At 41.3% G+C, this 16,219-nt stretch overlaps 1 protein-coding gene across 5 annotated transcripts in view; it reads right to left on the bottom strand.

Annotated features, from left to right (window-relative positions):
- PLCB4 (phospholipase C beta 4) overlaps positions 1-16,219 on the bottom strand; it is a 379,157-nt gene that overhangs the window by 119,609 nt on the left and 243,329 nt on the right. For all 5 annotated transcript variants that reach the window (XM_054696412.1, XM_054696407.1, XM_054696400.1 and 2 more), the window contains 3 exons: positions 2,702-2,782; positions 1,801-1,860; positions 411-554 (listed from right to left, as the gene is read on the bottom strand). In XM_054696412.1, the coding sequence (XP_054552387.1) occupies positions 411-554; positions 1,801-1,860; positions 2,702-2,782 (285 nt within the window). The remainder of the gene's footprint in view (positions 1-410; positions 555-1,800; positions 1,861-2,701; positions 2,783-16,219) is intronic.

Below are 16,219 nucleotides of genomic sequence, written 5' to 3' on the forward strand. Positions count from 1 at the left end.
AGAGGAAATTTTTTCCAATATAAATGAAATGATTATACAATTAAAAATATTTTAGGGCCTCCTTGGTGGCACAGGGGTTTAAGATAGCACTATCAAGCTATTGCCAGCCACTGCAGCATGAGTTCAATCCTCGGACAGGGAGGTGACCCACATGGTGCAGCAGACCCTACCTGCCTTGTCCACTGCTTCCCTTAGCAGTGTATTTTAGTAGATCTGCCTGTTCTGCTCCCCACACTCTCTGGTAAATCCTCTCACTCCCCATACCTCTGGTTTACATCTCAGTTCTTGTACGCATAAATAAATAAATCTTAAAAAAAATTAAAAAATTATATAAACCAAAAAATGGTACACACACACACCACTTATACATATAGGAGGAAAGGGTAAGAAAGTTGTTTCACTAAGGCTACCTTGGTTACTTCTGGATTTTCAGCTACCATGTATGTGAAACTAATGTTCACCAGGTCTGTACCACTGCAGACACAAACTATCCGCCCTTCCAGGTCATTTTCTGCTTTGCCAACAGCTTCGAGTGCAGCCAGAATTTTGGGATCCTGTATAGAGGCATACACATGAAAAAAATAGGTTAGATCACAGAGCATAGAGGAAATAAGATAAAAAGGCACCATACTGAATATATAATATACAGCAAGGCAAATGTTTTCTATCTAAAATGCTCAGGTAGGTCTAAAACGTGCAGAGGTAAAAATCTTTAAAATATAACACATTACTTGAACTCATTTGGTAAGAAAGGTATTGTAATATTATTGATTTAGAAAACCATCTATGCAGGTCTTTTGATACTAGGTTGAATTTATTAGAGGACCTGGAATATGGTAACAGGAGGGAAAGTCTCTCCTGGTGCCTCCATGTGTCCACAAAAACAGGGGGACGTCTCCCAGCGACATCATTAAGGTTTCATACAAAGAAGCATGTGAATAATGAGCAACTACTGTTACTCAGAACGGAATTAAATTTCTCAAGCAGCCTGGATAAAAGGGATGAGTATGTTCATCTCTAGAAGCCTCTCTTGGAATGAAGAGAGGTGTAGATTTGCCCCAATTCGCAAATAAGGTAGTGTCTTGTCATCCCAGCGGGCTCAGGAGGAAATGCCAACGCAGTTACACAGAAACCTTAGCTAACAAAAAAGAGGTTAGCTTTTTTTTCAAAAAAAAAAAAAAAAAAAAATGGAGGAACACAAATTTGTTTTGAACATCTAAAAACCTGCAGAGTTATTATGGAAAAGGGACTAAACACTGTTAGAATATTCTAGAAAAAACATCTGTTAAATTCCTAGCACTACTGTGCAAACTGTTTTATTCAAACAAATCAATCACAATAAAGAAGACATGTATTCATTTTGGCATTTTTTTTTCTCTCTGAGAAAAAAGTCTTCAAGGAAAATCGAAGTCTGCATTGCATAGGTACAAAAATATGGAGCCTCCTAAACCACTTAAATTTCCACAACAAACACAGGCTAGGCAAAGCTCATCATTTGCTAAAGAAAAGTTGGGTGGGGACTTGCCAATTAATTGCTGAGTTAAAAGAATTGTTTTTTTTCTCTTTTTTAGTGCTGATATCATGCAAAGGTTTTCACTTTCTAAGGTTAGTAACATTTGTAAAATAACTAAACAATGCAATTTAATCACCCAAAGTTAAAGATGAGATTTCTAAAGTGCATTGGTTCTTAATTCCACACTGACGATTTTGGGCAGTAAAAGGTTAAACAGCATTCTGAAGACTATTTCCAATCTAAATGAATCTCTGTTTAGAAGAACAGCCAACACTAATTACAGGTACCTTCGGTGTGGCTCCCAACCGAATACTGTTGATGAGGGAGCATTCTAGCACTTGTCCTTCCTGAAAAAGAATATAGCACAGCGGTGAACCTACATTGTTTCAGACCTATGGCACAGATAAGGTACTTGGCAAATGTTTGTGAGGATGAAGGCAGTGCTGATTACAGTAAGGTAGAATTGAAAAACAAATACCACAATTTCCAACCACCACAATCAAGACCACAAATATCTCATTTCAAACACACACACACAGAAATATATATATGTGTGTGTGTATATATATATGAATGTAACTAAAAATTCTCTATAAATGTTTATAAAATGCTGGTTGCTTTATATATACAATAGTATTAATAATGTATACCATTAAATATATGTATGTACATGAAATATTAAATGGGAAAGATGCCAGCGTTTCTATAAGTCCAATTCTTCTTTTCCTAAATTCAGCACAGAAGTTCATTATGTGTGAATATAATGCCAAGCATCAAGTTAAGCCCCAGGGTATAAAATGAACACACTCTTAAAACACCTTTGCAAGTTCAGCTGAACATTTCTTCTAGGAAAACATCCTAACTCCCAGGTTGGATTCAGACCTGTCTGTTTGACACTCCTCTAACAACCTGACCTTCTCTTTCATAACACTCAAGGACTTGTACTTTTTTCCCACTTTCTTCTGATGCCTGACTTGGCTCCTAGACCAGAATCTGTGATTGTAGAGTAATGTCCTTGATCACCACTATAACCTCAGTGTCTGGTACATGGAAGCACATTTTTTAAACCTCTTGAATGAATAAATAAGCTTAGAATCCATGTCCTCCTGGGGCACTTTCTCTACTTGTTGAGAAATAAAATAGCTTAAAGCAGACAGCAGGAAAGAACTTGCTGTTCCTGTGCCTTACCTTGCCTTCACTTCTCCAGGTCAGAAAGAAGCCAAATTCATCCACTTTGAAGAGGCAGTTGGGTTCAAACACAAAGGATTCCTGTTAAAAACAAATGTGTTGATCTGCATGACTCACAACCAATAAAAATGCAAATATCTTTTACCCTCTAAACAAGGGAAAATGAGAAATCACTCTTTTGTATCCTGAATCTAATGACCACATTTCTTAATATTATGAAATGTTTTTATTTTAAAAACTTTTTGCATTCATTTCTATATTGAAAAACTAATCAATTTTATGCAGCATCTTCCACTAGAGCAGTTTTAAGAACAAAATACAATGATGTCCTGAAGGTCACAGACATTAAAGTTTCTCTAAGAACTTGGAAGAAGACACAGGGAAGGAAGGATTTCCAGGTTCTACCCTGGGGGTGGAGGTGTGGAGCTGTGACCTGTATCTAACATAAAGACAAAAATCAGGAGGCCATTTTTGTTAAGATATTCTTTTTTTTTTTAAGATTTAATTATTCATGTATACAAGAACTGGCGTATAGGCCAGATGTGCGAGAGGGTGAGAGGATTCACCAGAGACAGTGGGGAACAGAATAGACAGACTGACTGAAATATACTGCTGAGGGGAGCAGAGGGAGAGACAGGAGAGGTCTGTTGCACCATTTAGGTATCTCCCCAGGTGGCCCGGATTGAACCCACACTGCAGAGGCTGCGGACAGCTTCACAGCGCTGTGCTCAACTGCCTGCACCAACAGGGAGACCCAGGAGGCCATTTTTTTTAAGTGATCATTTTTTTAAAAAATCTACACAATTCAACATTTAGATGTTTACTCAGAAAATGGTGGAGGTTTTTGCTTTTATATACAGCCTCACTTAGTGTCGTGTAAACCAAGACTGAAGCAGCATTTGGAGCTCCTCAAAGTATAGTCCTTGGACAGCAGCATCAACATCACCTGGGAGCTTGGCTGAACTGTACAATCTATGGTTTCAGCCATGCGGATGATTGAATTATTGTCTGTGGAGTGTGTCTCCAGAAATGTTTCAACATGCCCTCTAGGTGATTCTGATATCCATGCTATGGACTCTGACTCCAGAAACTGTTGGAAATTACAGAATCAAAACTTGAATCAAGAGGGAGAACCAAACACAGGGGCCGGAGAGCAGATGTGTTGTACGTGGCTGAAAGAAAGCAACAACGTGTTCAAGAGCACTGGGCAGATCTTATGTCAGTGAGAATAAACATATGTTCAGGAAACAAACCCATATGCCTTCTGTCCTTTGTTTGCATTACACCAAGACTTGGCATCCATGTGTCGACAAATCCACAAGTTTCTTTTCATGATTTAAAGAACCTGTCCTCCTAGATTATTACAACACTCAGCCATAAGGAACTTGTCTGGCAAATATGGATCAAGGTAGAGACTTAAAATAAACAAGGAGTAATTATAGGATTATGATTTTGAGGGCAGTTCAAATTCTTAGCTTCACTTATCACACCACATCTTTCGAAATTCTAGAAGAACAGTGACATGCCTCAAGGTAAATCCAATCTCAAAATACTGCACCACCATAAAGTATCTGAATCTAGAGCTCTGGGGACTAGTACCCCCAGATCCTCAGAGATTATCAACACCAACTTGAAATTTCAATTCCTAACATCCCACTCCTGGACCACTTCATCTGATCCTTCTCATGCCTGCTCTTTAGTCTTCACTCTCTTATATTTATTTGACTTCTTTGCAACTTCCTATTGCAATCTGCCAATCTCTCACTATCCATCAGTCTTCTCTTTTGACCTCTATCTTTGCCTAGCTTATGTCCATGATGTTATATTACAGTCACTGCCTCACAGACATCTTCAACTCAAATGTCTCATTTTCTGTTTTCTTGGCCAAAAAACTAAGTCCATTCTATCCATCTTTTATCACTGAACTTGAAGAAAACCACAGAGCTGGATTGCCGGCTTTAGTTTAAATTCAAAATTACAAGCTTCAAATGGATGTAAAAATGACTTTGGAACACATAAGCCTTTCTTGAAAGGTTCTGCACTTTTTGAAAGGACTGTTACTTGGCTTCTTCTTAAAGTCCTTCATTCCCCTTTATAGCCAATTACTGTGTTTCACTGCAAACAGAAAACCATTAGCTGGAAACTACTGCTTTCTTCTTAGTAAAGCATGTTTTCTCCCAAAAAAGTTTAATTCCCCTACCACTTCTGCTTCAGATTCAGTCCCTTGTCAGATCTCATCCTCTTTCATGTACATAAGGATATTGGTACTTTATCATCAGCATTTTTCAGCTTTTTTTTTTTTTATCTATTAGATCATTCTTACCAGCACACAAATATGCTCTAGTTCCGTCTACTTCTTTCATTTACTACCTCCTATCTTTGATCTTCTTCAGGACATGAGACCTTGAAAAGTTTGTCTATATTCAGTGTTTTCATTGCTTTGCTTCTATAATATCTTCATCTTTGACCAATTCCATCTGCTTTCCAAGTCCCATGATACTCTGAAATTTTGCAGACTAGGTTCATCAATGACTTCATACCACCAAATACTGTGTGTGCACAAATTCCTTGTTCTCATCTGAGTTGGTCTCTGAGTAGTTGACTACCTGCCTCCTCCTTAAAGTTCTCTCCAAACTTAGTCATGGTGGTGTTCTATTCCTTCCATGAAAATACAATATGTTTCCAGGACTTGGTTCTAGGAATCCTCATTTCCACTGGGTTCCTCGATCTCCTTTAACCATATGACTTTAATATATTTATTTGATGATGACTCTTAAACGTATAGTGGTATCCTATCATCCTCTACGAGTTCCAAATTCAGACCTATATTCTCTATTTGACATTCACGTCCTTAACAGAATGGTTTATTTCTTATTCTCTCTCTATCACAAGTTCTTAGTTCAATAAGTGTTACTAGGTATCTACCCATTTGTTGAAATTAAGAGTTATCCCTGCTTTTCCTTATCATAGCCTTTCACCTCCATTAACCAGTCTCTTTCCATAGCATTTTCCAAACATCCATTTTACTCCACTGCAACTGGTCTAAACTATCAACGTCTCTTCCACAGAGTCCTTGTTTCATTTCTACTCTTTCTGCTCTCAGCAGTCAGGTTAACTCTTTAGATTCTTAATCAGTTACTAAAAGCATTAGATGAATTCCCAGGATATCTGGATAAAATCCCAGTGCCTTACTGTGGCCTAAAATGTCTTGCATAACCTGGGTCCTTCAGATCTCAAGACACTTTTTGTTCTTTGTTTTCCCTGTTACAACCACCACCAGAACCCTTTTCCTTGAACCTGCTAAGATTTCTCTAGCCTTAGGATTTTGCTCCTGTAGTTCTTCCAGCGCAGAAGCCTTTTCCTACTGGCCTTAGCATAACAGGCTCCTTTTCATTCCACAGGCTTTGTTTTCATCATCCCTTCTTCAGAGAGGCCTCTTAATAGTTATCTCATTTTTATTCTCTTTTATGGTATTCCGCTATGTCCTCACTTACATCAATCTGTCTGCATTTCTTTGTTTATTGATTTATTCCAGAGCAGAGTATAACCTCCAGGAGTACAGTCTTTGAAACACTCTTGTTCACATTTGAGTTCCAAGTACCTAGCACATCAAAGATACCCAGAAACTAAATTCAAACAACATAAAATAAACAAATGACTTTTCATAAAATGCATTTTTGCAGTAGGCTATTATAGAGAACAAATTCACATGATGATACTCAAATTGAGAGCGTTGTACCAAGTCCAGAATCCATCAGGTTCAGTGCTTGGAGGGCTGCCATGGACCAATGTACAAATAAAAGGGCATCACATTTGGGCTTTCAGCCTGGCGGAAATGGGGTCCCCCTTTCTTAACTCATTAAGAGCTCATCTTAGAGGTTGAGTATGGTTTTGAGGTACCTCCTGGGAATCCCTATTGGAACTGTAGCTCCTGGACCTGAAGTTGAGTGCCATTACAAAGAAACTGTTTTCAAAATGAAACAAAAAATCCCAGCAAGGAGAAGAAAATAAGGCAGAATAGTAAAATAAATTCATAATAAAAGGTCACTTTCAGAAATGCTCCCTAGCAACAAAAGAAAAAAAAGAAAAAATATCACTTATCAGGTACTCATATAGTTCATACACAAAAACATGTCAGTTGCTAGGAGAGCCAGGGGACCTCAAAGGGGATGTCAGGGGACTCAAAGACTGATTAGAAAAATAATGTTCCCAATAAAGTCCACAATAAACTTATCAACTGTGGTTGGAAGATTCTCAGACCAAGTGTGTTCAAAGTACCCATGAAAATCAGAGAGCAAATTTGAAGGGTATGTAGCAATCAATGACAGCAACCAAAACATAATCTCTCTACCTCTAATAAACGGAACAACTTCACTCTCTGGTGAGTGAGGGTACACAATGTCTATTCTTTTCCCCCCAACAGCTGTTTTAAATTTCACACAAATACCTACTGACTAGCACTGGGGCTATGACCTTGTGATCAAACTGAGGCAATAATATTCTAAGTTCCATTGTCAGAAAAATTTTCCTCCAGACTTGGGTAGTTTCTCAAAGGAAACTGGTATCTTTTCCCTCGGCAAATCTTGTTTGTTTTGCAGTTAACAAAAGTAGGTAAGGAAACAAACCATAATAGAATTTCTTCAAGGCGGCTCAGAATTTCAACTCTCATATAACTCAGTTAAAATTTGTCACAGTCACACTTTACAACTGAGGGTTTAGTTAATTCATCCAGCCCAAACCAGCTCTTCACCTTGGTTGCAGGGAGAGAAAGGATGAAAGGGAACTCCTTTTATGAAACTACAGACAAGTGGGGAGGGGGATTTTGTTTGAGAGAGGCAAGAGCAGCTTTTATTGGAATCACCATAGCTAGAGGTTATTTATTTATATGTAGAACTGGAGTGTAGGCCAGAGGTGCGGGGGTGGGGGGCTGAGAGGTCACAGCTGGTCAGCAACAGACCAAGGGTTCACACTGGTTTCTCTGATTTATGATCCCTGCCAACATCAGCCTTGACTGATCAGGTTCTCCACAGCCTAAATTTTTGGATTTCCAGCAAAAGACACTCCCTAGGCCACCAGGGAGGCACTAGCTAGAGGTTATTTAAAAGTTATTTCCGCTTCAAGGATTCTTGCTGAGATTGTGCCACTAGGGCTTACAGATACTGCCCCATTCCATCAAGGATAGAGTGTATTTCTTTTTTTTTTTTTTAAGATTTAGTTATTTATGCATACAAGAACTGGGGTACAGGACAGAGGTGTTGGGGGGGGGTTGAGTGGATTCACCAGAGACAGAGTGGGGAACAGAACAGGCAGACTGACTGAAATACACTGCTGAGAGGAGCAGCAGGTGAGTCAGGAGAGTCTGCTGTGCCATGTGGGTCACCTCCCTGGTCAGGGATTGAACTCGTGCTGCAGTCGCTACAGATAGCTTCATAGTGCTGCAACTTAACCCCTTGTACCACCAGGGAGGCCCAAGAATAGAGTATATCTCAAAGTAGTGTCTTACATTTATTTTTAGTGTTTTTTCCTCTAACACATACTACTTCAATAATATTCAATTCCACAACCTATCTTTCAAAGATTCAACTTACAATGAAAATGACTTAAACTAAAAGTATTTTTCCTTTCTTTTAATTTTTAATGTTACTTGCTTAAACAGGATTCAATCCCATTTCTTCTGCTAAAGAATGGCAGAGAAGTCAACCAGCCTATGGTAGGTTTCTAAATAATAGGTAGTTGATTTTAATTCTCATCCGTGATTATTTCTTACCCTTTCTCTCCTGGCCTCCCACTCACCATTGTTAATCACCGATACATTTCCACCGTGGGGTTTGCATCATCAAAAAAGTGAAGAATTGGGCCTCCCTGGTGGCGCAGCGGTTGAGCGCTGGGTTGCGAAGCTGCCCGCAGCCTCTGCAGCGCTGGTTCGATTCCCGGCCAAAAGGCGAGGGTTCCACATGGCACGCAGACCTCTCCTGCTGCCCGCTACTCCCCTCAGCAGTGTACTTCGTCAGTCTGCGTGCTCTGCTCTCCTCTCTGGCTCTGGTGAATTATCTCACCCTCCCGCGCTTCTGACTGTACCCAGTGCTTGTATAAATAAATAAATAAATCTTAAAAAAAAAAAAGGGGAAGAATCAGGGGGCCTCCTTGGTGGCGCAAGGTGTTAAGCACAGCACTGTGAAGCAATCCACAGCCTCTGTAGCACTAGTTTGATCCCTGGCTTGCCAGGGAACAACCCACATGGCGCAGCAGACCTCTCCTGACTTGCCCACTGCTCCTCTCAGCAGTGTATTTCAGTCAGTCTGCCTGTTCTGTTCCCCATTCTCTTTACGGTGAATCTTCTCACTCACCCGCCCCCCCCCACACCTCTGGCCTGTACCTCAGCTCTTGTATGCATAAAAATAAATAAATCTTAAAAAAATAAAAGGGAACAGTCAAATCTTATTATCAGCTGAGGATAGCTATTTCAGGCAATCTTCAGCTTTTGATGGGATGAGTGGATCAGGATACAGAAGGGAGTGAAATGAGTGTGGACTTTTCATATTTCAGCACAAGTCCAGTGTTTTCTGAGAAAGAGGACCCTCTTGAGGTGGCAATGGAGCACAGACCTGGCTGTTTATAATTTCTGGGTTTGAATATAAGCTGCCTTGCCAGGCCCTGCAGCAGAATCTTGGTAGTAGTGTCACTTAACTTTGCCAAGCTTTACTTTTCCCATCTGTAAATTGGGAAAATCAGCCCTACTTCATAGGGCTCTCAAAAATGAAAAATCTTAAGTATTGGGACAATCAACACTGTCCAAAAGATTTTCCCTGACGATGCAGTGATGCCAGGTGGCACAACCACACACAGTCATCACAAGAATCACATGGGACCATAAAGGGCTTGAAATGTGGCAAGTGCAACAGAGGCACAGAATTTACTATGCTAACAAATTTTCACTTTCACTTAAATAGCCACATGTGGTTAACAGCTTAAAAAATGCAGTGTTAGAGAAAAGGGGAAAATGTTCAGAGGAGAGTAAGTTCTTTAAGGTCACAGTTGGTCAGCAACAGACCAGGGGCTCACACTGGTTTCTCTGATTATGGTCCCTGCCTACATCAGCCTTGACTGATCAGGTCCCCCTCAACCTGTCACCAATGAATTTTTGGATTTCCAGCAAAAGACACTGACTTGGTAGACTTAACCTTTAGGTAAACATGTGACTGAGCCTCCTCATTTGATATTGAAGTGGGAGGAAGAGAAAAGGACCTTGTTAAGGTCATAGAGAGAAAAGTAAGGGTTGTATTAGGGAAAAGCCACTAAGGTCTTAACAAATTTAAGTAACATCCTAAACTATTACCCCCAAACAAATGATCCTGTGTGTGTCCTTAAGAGTGGAGCACAGGTGGCGTCTGGATAGGGTTAACCAAGAAAGCCAAGAATTCCTGCTTCCCATCAGGTACCGGAAGCACAGAGCCACATGAGGCCTCACGACCTATTTGTCTCAGCTCTTTTTCCGGAGGAATTCCCCAAGCTCTGTATCTTTTTTGATTCTGCACAAACATATCTTCTCTCAAATGAAATCAATAAAATTAAAGCCCCTAGTGATGACAGACTGCTGTCAGAATGATTTATGGACTGCTGCAACAGATGGGCCTGGATCCTTAAGTTGTTTTTATACTCATGGATATGGTTTCCCCTTGGAAGGCTCCAGAAGGTTCATTCCATTTATTAATCTCCCTTCTAATTTGCAGACCCCATGAAGCAACTGACACTGGGCTTCTCAGCTCACATTCCATAGAGATAGGGAGGTTCTGGCGATGGCTGTTCCTTCGCAGACCCCTGCTATGTGCTGTCATCCTGTGAAGAAATCTCTCAGGCAACATAAGGCTATCCGAAGCTTTGGCATTCCTGTCTTTGGTCTTTGATTCTCTGACAGATGTCCCTGTTGGGTTACATTATTTACATTTCATCTAGACCTTCCCCACTATATCTGATTATCAGCTGAAACCCTAGAGAGGTACATAGTTGTAGTCTCCTGACAAACAAGCTGAAGTTCTGTGGCATCTGGAAACACAGAGAGAGCTACTTCTTACCACCACCCCTGCCACGGTGCCTAGTGACAGTACCATGCTTACTCAGCACCAGACAATGCTCCGAGTGCTGTGAACACAACATCACTCACCTCCTGAAGTTCCTACCGGGGAACACAATCACTATTCCCACTTTATAGAGGAGGATCTGAGACATGGAATTAAGCACTTTGGCCAGCATCACATGCAGGTGGCGGAGCTGTGACTGCTGCTATGCCAAAATGCACACTTCAGCCACACCGGCTTCAAGGTTAATGAGCGGAGAGTAGCATTGCTAGGGAGCGGGTCCAGGTAACCAGCCACACAAATTGAAAGTGAAGGAGGCTTTCTGCTCATGTTACTGAATGCCAGCAGCCAGCACTAGGGCTAGAGGAGCTCTGGAAATGTTTTCATTGTAATTACTACATTTCTTGAGGATTCCCTTGTGAATCCTGCCAACTATACAGGCTGTATTACCAGCTTGTTAAGGGGTTCGGGGGTGTTTTTCACTACCTTATGCATTGAGTCAGAATTTTTTCTGATCTGAGTACCAAGAAAAACTTTTTTCCTGATCTGTTGCTTTCCTTGCAAGCCAATGGACAAATCCTACAACTTGCAAAATTCTACAATTGCTTCTCTTTCCAAGTTTCTTTAGCCACCAGGAACTCCAGAAGTCAATGTGGTGCTCACTTCTTTAACTTTGTAGGGTAGTTTTGGTGTGCATAGTGTGCCTGATAATTATGCCTCTAGTTTGCTGTACTTTTGATGCTTGTTTTCTCCCTTCCACCTATATCCTATTCTATTCATTATATCTGGTACTACATATTTCTGCATCCCTACTTCCTTTGGGATGTGGGAGAAGTAGTATTAACACTTGTTTCAGAACCCCTTGGGCATTTTATATTGACATTGTTGAGACTGAAATGTGGCTGGACGCTGGCAGGCTGATTCAAGCTTCTTTCTTCATCTCCAAAAAGGACAGTAACATCAACAATAAGAAAAGATTCCCCTGCTATCTAAAAGTAGAACATACATATCTGGTAAGAGTTGGTAGGTTATTTTTTTGGATCTGGAAGAGCTACTACCATTAGTTTGGAAAAATCTTTAAGCATTCCCTTTTGGCATCTACCTTGAAATAGCTTATGATGTTATTTATACCTCTCCTTCAGGCTACCTCTGGGTATTAACTTGCTATATGCACAACTGGAACCCAGTAAAAAAGTATGGATCATTATTAGCAACATTATTATTAATGTTAATCACCCAAGAAACAAATGAGGTAAACACAAGGGTCCTTTCCTTATAGATAAGAAAGCTGCTCCTAAGTGAGGTTAGCGGGACACAGATGACATGCAGCAGAGCTACAAGTTTTTTTCCACTGAGCCCAAATGCAAACCTGGAATCTAAGCATGAGGGTAAACAAAGGGGATAAGTTACTGTTGAGCTGAACTCATTGAGAGTTTGGTTTCTGCACAGGTAGGTGAGCTTGTATTTGTTCTTCTCTGTCCAAGTCAGCCTCAGTCTACACGAGGTATCGAGGACAAGCGTTCAAAACGCAAGTTTAGCTTTTTCCCTCTTCACAGAACTAGTTGCCAGAGGAAATAATCCCTGGGGAGGGGCCCCTGCCCTGCACCTGCCAGACATGGCAGACGGTGAGAGTACAATCGAGTGAGCTATTCAGCAAGTTTCATAGGTATGGGACCTGCTGTCTATCTCAGGTTCTAAATTCCATAGAACAAGAAAGAAAATGTCTCTATCAATATCCAACCGTGGGCATTTGAAGTGCTTATTTCAGCAATGATGAAAGATATAATGAACCCTTATTCTGGTATGAAGTAGAACATTTTAATCTACTCATTTCATTTTCTTCTTACCTTAGAAATGAAGACTTTATCAACTGTCCAAGTGAGCAGGCTCAGAAGAGTCTATGAAAGCTCTTCAAAGCCCCCAGATATAGCCAAGTAGTTTTCTTAATTTTTCAAGCCCTGTTTTAGAAAAGAATTGAAGTTTGGCCTTATGGTGCTTATTAACAAGGTCTCTGACATGTCCTTGGCTCTGTGAGAATTTGGTCAGCTCAGCTGGGATTTGAATTTGAGGGTAAGGAAGGAAGTGTTCTGGTGAGTCACCTAAGAGAGGTCAAACTTTATTTCTGACTGCTTACTTTATGCTCATAAATAGTTATGAATTCCTACTTTCTTTCCTACTTCCAGATCAAGATACTAAACCTTGGAGACTTAATTTTTAGCGTCTTCCAATGTGAGGGGCCAAACTCTTTACATCTGTCTTTCCTTGTCTCTCTCTCTCCCTGAAGCATCTCTGGGCATTCTGAAGCCAAATCTGAGTGTTCAGATTTTGAGAGGGTCTCAGGTTACAGCAGGACACGGAGACAGGTTCCAAGACTCTGCCAGTGAAAACCTGAAAAAAGTATTCTTAAGCAATTTGACAACTATCTCTCACATTACAGAAGGGAGAAGAAAGAACAGAAGATCAGTGGGTGGTCATTCAAAGTCCCTCTCCTGGGCAGAAAACCTGACCTGTTAGTCAAAATGATTGTCTTCAAAATGAAAAAGAAGAAAATTTTTAAAAAGAGCAGTTTACTCAGAGCCAGGTATGATAATATTTTTATAATAAACACTTAAATAAATATTAAAAATATAAGAAGGACCTCCCCTGGTGGTACAGCAGTTGAGCGCTGGGCTGTGAAGCTGCCTGCAGCCTCTGCAGCGCTGGTTCGATCCCCGGCTGCCGGGCGAAGGTCCCACATGGTGCGCAGACCTCTCCTGCCACCCGCTACTCCCCTCAGCAGTGTATTTCGTCAGTCTGCCGGCTCTGCTCTCCCCTCTGGCTCTGGTGAATTCTCTCACCCTCCTGCACTTTTGACTGTACCCAGTGCTTGTAAAAATAAATAAACAAATCTTTAAAAAAAAAAAATAAGAATGTCACCTCCTCCTTTCTCTGCTTCTTGATCTGTTGCCCACCACCCACAACCCTGCCTCCACCCAAAAAAAAGATTCTCTCCTTAGCAAACTTCAGTCAGGCTTCTCTGAATCTTCTTTGCTGCTAGGCCTTGACTTTTTCCACTTCTGAGTCTGTCTCTCCACAGCCCAATTTTAGTCAGAATCCTCCATCTCAGTATCTGAGCACTCTGGGTCTCTGATCAGGTTCCTCAACTTCTGCTCCCCTCCAGGTGATGTTTACTAATCCTTGGCAGCTTTCAGCAAAGGTCTCACTAGGTTGGTTTCTCTAGAATCTCCTCTTTCCCCTCATGTTTCTTCTTCCTCATGTTTCTTCCCCTCATAACTTCTTCAGCATCCACCTATATTCCAAAAAGATTCTAAAACACTGGGAAATGTGCTTTGTAGATGTGCTTAGAACATGATCACATGCTGGCAAATCCTTCTTTCCAGTCAAACACTTCTAATGAAAACAAAATTAGCTCCAGAATAATAAATTACACTGAATGAGTGATTAGAAATATAATAATACAGGACATATTTATGAAGTACTTCCTTTACGCCTAGTCCTGTGCAAGGGAATCTGGAAGATAGGTAAATGAAACAGATGGGCCTCTGCTTTCAGAAACTACAAACTTGTTATGGATAAGACTATCACTAATAAAATAATGAGTAATAAAAGTCAATATATTATTATAAAAAAGAAATATAGTAATACAGGGACAGATATCTGAAAAGACAGGTAAAGAAAAGAACACTTTTTTTTTTTAATTTTCTTTTGGACTTTTTTTTTTTTTTTTTAAAGATTTATTTATTTATTTATTCATGCACTGGGTACAGTCAGAAGCGCGGGAGGGTGAGAGAATTCACCAGAGCCAGAGCAGGGAGCAGAGCAGGCAGAAGGACTGAAGTACACTGCTGAGGGGAGCAGCGGGCGGCAGGAGAGGTCTGCCACCACGTGGGACCCTCGCCTGTCGCCGGGGATCGAACCGGCGCTGCAGAGGCTGCGGGCAGCCTCGCAGCTCAGTGCTCAACCGCTGTGCCACCAGGGGAGGCCCAAGAACACTTTGTTTTAAAAGATTTATTTATTTATGCATACACAAATGGGGGTACGGGCCAGAGGTGTGGGCGGAAAGAGGATCCACCAGAGACAGAGTGGGGAACAGAACAGGCAGACTGACTGAAGTACACTGCTGAGGGGAGCAGCGGGCGTCAGGAGAGGTCTGCTGCGCCATGTGGGTTGCTCCCTGGCTGGGGATCAAACTCGAGCTGTGGTGGCTGCGGTTAGTTTCATAGATTGTATCTTAACCCCTTGAGCCACCAGGGAGGCCCAAGGAAGTAACACTTTAAACCATTGCTCTGTGTAGATGATAGATGATACTGAACAGTCATTCAAAGGAATCTCAAACAACTTCTAGGGACTTTCCCTTTGAATGCTGCCTTTCTCATTTAAATAATCCCAGCTTTTCAAATTGCTTTTCTTTACACTAGTGCCATGATAAGTCACTCTCTTCCCACTTCAGTCTTCTGAAGCAGGTTATATTTAGGCCTCAAAGATATAGTCCTTACTAGCACTCAGGGCCAATCCTAGCTCTGTGGCTTTTTATTGTTTCGACAAGAAGTGCAGAAATTACTGGAGCATGCACACTAGGGCCACCGCTACCACCTAGAGAATACTGTGGTGAGCACAGAGTTGGCTGAAGAAAATGGAAATCTCAAAGGTTGAGTGTGTGACTGCTCTATCTGGGGTTGGGGTGGGGAAGGGGGCCTGCTGCATCTCAGTTGGATCATCAAGGAAAAGATATCAAGATAGACTTGGAGCTTAAGAGATTCATCAGCGGAAATACAAATGAAAGAGGATGGGGGAAAGAAGCAGGAAGAGGCAGGGAGAGACTTCAGACCAGTGGGTAGGACTAACAGTTGTGATAGAAAAGAACAAGTGAAAGATAAGACTTCAATGTGCAAAGGCCCTGAGGCTGAAGCATCCCTGTTATTTTCAGGGAACACTGATGGGGATAGTAAGGTGACTGGTCACTTAGGAGATCTGTAATGAGGACAGGACTCTGGAAATTATTTGAAATAAAGATTTAAACCAAAAGGGAAGTATACTCTGACTTACTTTCTAGAAATATCCACCAAACTTGTTACTTATAATGGCCTTGAGGTAGGTATTATCACCTGGTTAGAAAGTTAGGGCTGGGGCCTCCCCAGTGGCGCAGCGGTTGAGTGCTGGGTTGCGAGGCTGCCCGCAGCCTCTGTGGCACCGGTTCGATCCCCGGCCACCGGGCGAGGGTCCCACATGGCGCGCAGACCTCTCCTGGTGCCCACTGCTCCCCTCAGCGGTGTACTTCCTCGGTCTGCCTGTTCTGCTCCCTGCTCTGGCTCTGGTGAGTTCTCTTACCCTCCCGTGCTTCTGACTGTACCCAGTGCTTGTATAAATAAATAAATAAATCTTAAAAAAAAAAAAAAGTTAGGGCTTAGTGGGTTCAAGACTGGTTCATGATCTCTTGAGTAGC

The sequence above is a fragment of the Talpa occidentalis genome, unplaced genomic scaffold (assembly GCF_014898055.3).
Source record: "Talpa occidentalis isolate TD23 unplaced genomic scaffold, MPIMG_talOcc4v2.1 talOcc4.10, whole genome shotgun sequence".
Classification (NCBI taxonomy): domain Eukaryota; kingdom Metazoa; phylum Chordata; class Mammalia; order Eulipotyphla; family Talpidae; genus Talpa; species Talpa occidentalis.